Source organism: Hylobates moloch, unplaced genomic scaffold (assembly GCF_009828535.3).
Source record: "Hylobates moloch isolate HMO894 unplaced genomic scaffold, HMol_V3 SCAFFOLD_5, whole genome shotgun sequence".
Taxonomy (NCBI): Eukaryota; Metazoa; Chordata; class Mammalia; order Primates; family Hylobatidae; genus Hylobates; species Hylobates moloch.
In genome coordinates, this window is record NW_026652280.1 from 27,271,700 (window position 1) to 27,277,699 (window position 6,000).

At 46.8% G+C, this 6,000-nt stretch overlaps 1 protein-coding gene across 2 annotated transcripts in view; it reads right to left on the bottom strand.

Annotated features, from left to right (window-relative positions):
* The window catches only part of DCC (DCC netrin 1 receptor), a 1,201,126-nt gene extending 1,195,539 nt beyond the window's left edge, over window positions 1-5,587 (bottom strand). The window contains exon 1 of one of the 2 annotated variants that reach the window (XM_032152264.2): window positions 4,812-5,587. In XM_032152264.2, the coding sequence (XP_032008155.1) occupies window positions 4,812-4,902 (91 nt within the window). In that variant the 5' untranslated portion in view covers window positions 4,903-5,587. The remainder of the gene's footprint in view (window positions 1-4,811) is intronic. The other variant, XM_058438331.1, reaches the window with a different exon arrangement.
* Window positions 5,588-6,000: the final 413 nt, after the last annotated feature.

Genomic DNA, 6,000 nt, shown 5'->3' on the forward strand with positions numbered 1-6,000 from the left:
CAGCATATTAAACACAGTGCCTGTGGGTCACAGCCTTGGTTTCAGAATGAGAAAGGCTTTCTTGGGGTGCGTCAAGGGAGGCAGTATTGATGCCACACCTCTTAGAGATGAGAGTTTCGATTCTTTAGAAACAAGCTGAAAAGAAGCAAGCAGCCCACAGCAGGCTGCCAAAAAATTCACCGGACATTGTGTTGCTCTTTAATTGAGTGTCTATCAATCATGAGTTAGTGAGATTCCAAGCTATAATTCCTTAAGATATAACTGTTGTGACAACTCATGAAACTCTTAAATTTTCCTCCAGAGCATTATAAGAAAGGAATGGAAAAAGAGGGGGGAAAAGACTTGACGTTTACATTTTATGAATTGTAAATGTGCATAGTATTGACTATTCCTCTTTAGGGAGCACAGTACTTTTCCAGAACCAAGTGACTTTTTATCTTTAGTGAATTAATCAATTAATCAAGTAATTTCAGCTGGTTTGTGACGTTATTCTTTGGCCTCAAAGCTAAGATTTCTTGAAATTTATGTATATAGTTCATCTAAGAGATTATCATCTGAGGTAGATTAGTCCTTCAAAAATGTATAGCTGGGTAACAAATACCAAAACAGAGCAATGTGTTCCCAATTTGGTGCAAGTTTCTGATAGTAGTGTGGGCCAGAAACTTCCTATGGAAAGTAGGAAGATCTGTAATCAGGCAAGAACTCATTCTCTAGTGAAATTGCAAGTGCCCTTATGTAATTAGAGCTATCATAATTCACACCAAAGTCATCTATTTGAAGGAGAAGGTATGAGGGGGTGGAAATCCTCCTTCTTTGTGTGTGGATGTGGACATTGAATTTTAATTTTAAAGAAATACCCAGAAACAACTGCATTCTCTTTAAATAGAGTTATCTTTACTGGTAGAATCATGAAGAAGAAGTTTCATATGCAAAGTTTGGGATGGCAAATTCTCCAAAGAAATAGTAAGAACACTTACTTTAAAATGTAATCTTAGGGGACAGTCTCCCATGGAAAGAAATATTCTGTTCAGAAACTTCAGCACTGCTTTTAAACATGCGGCACCAGGTAAAGATAAGTGTTTTGTCTGGAAGTCAAAATTTAAATCAGGGCTCATTTCCAAATGACAGTGATCATACTAGATGACCCTACTGCATGCAGCTGCAAACATTCCAGGAGCATATTATATGCATTTGAAGAATCCCAGACTGTTAGATTTATGAAACTGGAAGCGAGAAACATTTCCTCTCATTAAAGATGCTTTTGAGATAACTGAGTTGCTGGAAGTCCTTTAGAAGATGCAGTATCAAAACTTCCCTCTCTAAAAACAAGTAAAAATATCCCCGCCTCCCCACCAAAAAATCACCTCCCCATATATCTTGTCAAGCTTCTCATTGGTTTAGAAAACCATACTACAGCCTGCAAATATCCTGTACTCTAGGAGAAACTTTCCGCAGAGCTTCATTCACGAATTTAGATAGGATTAAGGCTCTTCCTCTTCAATGAAAACAATAAGGAAGTTTGCTAACAGGTTAACTTGCCAGAGAATAAATTTAAGTCATACACACTGAGAAGTTATAAATCTCTCCCCAGAAAAAAAATGCCTGTCAGCATCTCAAGCCAGGCTGGCTTTTAAGAGCATTAAAGCAAAGGCACTAAGCCTAATATATTCACATATAACACATGTGGTGGCCGTTTCACATGCTTTATAACTCAGAGGGCAGCTGCTGCTGTGTGAGAAATGGACACTGACAGGTCACTGGTGATTTATACCGCGGCACTCACAGAGGAGTGGACGGCCAGCCTACCCATAGCCCTCAGGCTCTGCCATACTCCCGCGACTCAAAAGCAAACCCACATGGAGGCATCTGATCTGCTTTGGTTGGGGGAATGAGAAGTCGCCTAGGGAGGGCGACCAGCCTCATTTCAGCATATCTAGACTACATTAAACACTCACAGATTTTTTTCAGTGCAATGGAACCCAAACATGTATGAAGAATTAATTAATATGTATGCCTCATTTTTCACTCATTAACATCCAACATCTAAAATTGTTATCTTATCTGAGATCCCCTGAGACTCTATATGGTTCCTGCGCCTGTGGCTCATGTCAAATATGTAAGAAGATGACATCTTACAGAAGCCAACTAAAAAGTCACCATCATCCTCCCCCAGCATCAAGTCCTCACTCTCTACTGACACTGTTCAGGGCTGTCCTTTGTTAAATCATCACAGTTTCATACAAATCTACAGCAGCTTCAGACTTTACCCAGAAAGTGGGAAAGGGCCCAGTGCTATTGTGCTAGTCTCCATAATCCTTTGTTACCAATCAACAAAGTCTTTAAAACACCCTGCTGAATGGGAATATCACTGCCAGTAAACTAGACACTTGGCCTTATTAAGGGCACCTCCTACTGGTCCTTTTATAGAGTGAACTATGCTTTCTTGTTGTAAGTTTCCTGCCATGTTCCTAAACAGGGGAAATTATTACTAAGAGAAAGAAGTGATACTCAGATTAATGAGCAAAGGCCAGAGTGATGTGAATTGGCAATATCTTAAAAATACACCATCCACTTTCCTGCGAACTGCGCAAACTGCATCACAACTCACTTGCAAATAACAGATATGGATTTAGAAGTGTAGAAAAGTTTAAAGATTTAGATGCGTTAGCCTATCCACCGACATAACCCATGTGTTTGTGTGTGTATGTATCCCTTCTTTACATCTGCTTTTTCAAGCATAGACCTGTCTGTTGAGGAGAAAATTAAAATGAAGCAGTAATACATGGCCCTGACTCTCTGGACAAGAAATGTAAATAAGTGAAAAGAGAATATTTAATTAATTTAGACATTAATAAAACACATAAATTTATCTGTATCAATCTACCCCCACTCTATGCCAGACAAAAGTCACTTGAGTAATAGCTTTAAAATACTGTCGTGTAATTGACAAGACATCATTGTTCATTTCTGTACACCTTGCTTCATGCAGTGCATTCAGTTAGCACATTTCAGGTCAGCAGTGCTGCTGTTAGGGAGACTTTCTACCCAGTGAGGGATGCCCCCTGAACTTCCCCTTTCCCGTCCGCATAGGTCTCCCAAACTGCCATAGAAAGCCCAAGTCAATCTTCTGGGCAGAAGGAGGGTCCCCCTCCCCGCAGCCTCTAGCATTTGAGGGTCTCCAGGAGGGAATTTAAAACAGACACCTATTCATTACTGCGGAGGTGCCCACCCCCACCCCCCCACCGCCGCCCACCTTTCGCGAGAGTAATTGTTGAGGACAAAGCTCCGGGAGAGAAGAGCCAGGGGAGGAGGGGACCGGCCGGGAGGGACGGAGGGAGGGATCACTAGCGGCTAAACGCGCGGATGCGAGTACGCGCTCATCACAGGAGAGCGCGCGTGCACACACACACACACACACACACAAACACACACACACACCCCTCCTGCCTGCTCTCTCTGTCTCTGGCCGAAGGAAGATGAGGAGCGGAGCCCGAGTGCAAGCGCAGATTCCTGCCCGCGTGCGGCTGCGCCAAGCTTTGGGGAGCCTCGGGCTGCCTTGGCGCTTGACTGTCTGAATCCCTCGCGACCGTGAGAGGCGCATTTTCCGCTCGCGTTCGCAACCCTTGGCCATGCAGCACTTAGCAGAGACGAGAAAGCTGGAGCTGCGGGCTCCGGGGAGCCTGGGGGCTTGGCCGCGATTGATGTGCCATTCCCTGTTAATTTCCCAGGCACGAACTGGGGAGCTCCTACTCAACTCCCGGTCTCTGCCTGAGCCTGTTTTTTCTTTGGATTTGGAAAAAGGTCGTTTCCGAAGGGATCTGAATGCTCAGCCAGCCGCTCTCCTCTCTTCTTTGCCAGGCCCGCTCACTGTACCCCAGTGCCCATCCACACTTGTGGTGAGGTCCCGCAAAACGTGGACCTTATCATGAGTCATTTTGCTCTTTTCTATTCTTTCGGCCGTCGAAGCCGCCAGCTCCGTATTCGGAGATTACAGCAGTCCTGATCAGCCAGCCTTCAGGTCCCTCTTTCTCCTGCTCTAGCCAGATCCAATCCCCAAACAGTTTTGCCATTTTTAATTAGAAACTGTGCTTGGCAAGTGCCAGGGCCAGGGCGCCGGTTCTCTGGAATATCAATCACTTGGAGTTTGGAGGTGTCCTGGAGCTATATGGAGACTCAGCTTGCGAACTACATTCACCGTTAAAAAATAAAACAAAATTAAACACCCCTCCCCTCCTCCTTGGAAACTCTGTGCCTCCTTCAGTATCCCCTCCTTGGAAGTACCAAAACATATTAGCTGTCCCTTTCCCTATTCTCAATCACCGAGTCCAAAAATCCAAACCAAAAGGAGATGTATTCACACACCAACGACTCAGCCCCACCATCTACACTCTGCGCAGACTTCCTCAAAGCCCCTGGATGTCCTCCTCGCCTGCCCCTGTTGCCCCAATCCTCCCCACTTGGTAGGTTTCTGAGGCTTTAAGGACCCAACCCAGTTCCTTTCAACGATATCCCCAGCACCTGCCCCAGCCCGCTGGCTCTCCAAACCAACCCAAGTATTTGCAGAAGCAAAAATGCGTGAAGCATCAGATTTTAAAACAGCGAAGGGGCGCCCCTAGTACCATCCCCCTCACCATCATCCGCCCCCAGGGAAGAAAAAACTATCTTTTCTCATCGGTGAGGAAATGGGGGACAGCGCAAACGCCAAATCTCTTGCTATCCCCCACCCCAATTCTACTACTCGCCAAATGAAATGAGAAGGGAAGTGGGGTACAGAAGGGGGTGCGAGGAGAAGAAAGGAAAGAACCACTTACCGGTTACTTGAAGATGCGCGCTGAGCAAGGAAGCTCCGAAGAGTACAAAAGCCAGCTTGGGTACCCAAACATATCCAAGACTATTCTCCATATTTCAGCCAACACCTTCGGGGCCAGGGGTCGTGGGCAGCGGCAGCACTCACACACATGCACTCACACACGCATGCACACATGCACACACACGCGCCGAGCCCCTTCGGCTTCCTCCTCCTCCTCCTCCTCGTCCTCTTCCTCCACCTCTTTCTCCACCTCCCCTGCGCCTCTGCTGCCTTCGAAGCCTTTTTCCTTGTCCACTGACAGAATTAGCAGCAAAAGCAGGCAGCAAAAAGTTCCATTCGGTCCAAGAGATCCCGAGCCCCGGTAAAACCTTGGAAAACTAACTCAAGGAAACGGAGGGAGCCAGAGGAGGGAAGACAGCTCTCTGAGGGGCTCGCAAGTCATCAATAAACCACATCCAGGAGGGACCAAGAGGAGATGGAAGGCAATCCTGTGGCCGGGCTGTGCATTAAAAGGTTGAGGCTGGTTCCATGTCGTCGGTTGGGTAAAGTTGAAGAGAGAATCCCGCGCGAGAGCTGGAGATGCTGTTGGTTTTTCTTCCAAGAGCCGAGGGGACCGAGGGAGGAGAGGCGGGGGGTACTGCGGGGTGGAGCGCTCTCACTTGTTACTGGGGTGTCCGCCAGCGGTGTGCGAGCTGGGAGTTGGAACCGTACTACACATTGATCCGTAGAAGTGTAGGGCTGGAAGGGAAAATGTGGAGACCGGAGGGAAACGAACTGGATCAGGCAAAGATTCCACGGGAAGGGGGTGGGGGCAGAGAGACTATGGCTTAGGGAAAAAAGAGCGGACGGATGAGGCTTCCAGCAGCTGCATTCGCCTGGTCTGCGTATCAATGCGCAGGGATGCCCTCTGTGGGCAAAGCGTGGGAAGTCACTTTTGTCAATGGAGCCTGCGAACATCCTGAGCGTCTAGAGGTTTTGCAGCGACCGTGTTTGACCCTCAGCCTTCAGGAAATTTTTTGTATTTGACTGTAAAACCTAGGCGGGCGTTTAAGGCGGAGGAGGTGGCCAGGATGTTTACTTCCTTCTCTGCCCTTGGCATTATTTACAATATAATTTTTCATTTGGAAATAATCACCTGATCCAACTCCCTTCTAGGACGGGAGGGAAATCGAGATCCTGAAACACACAGC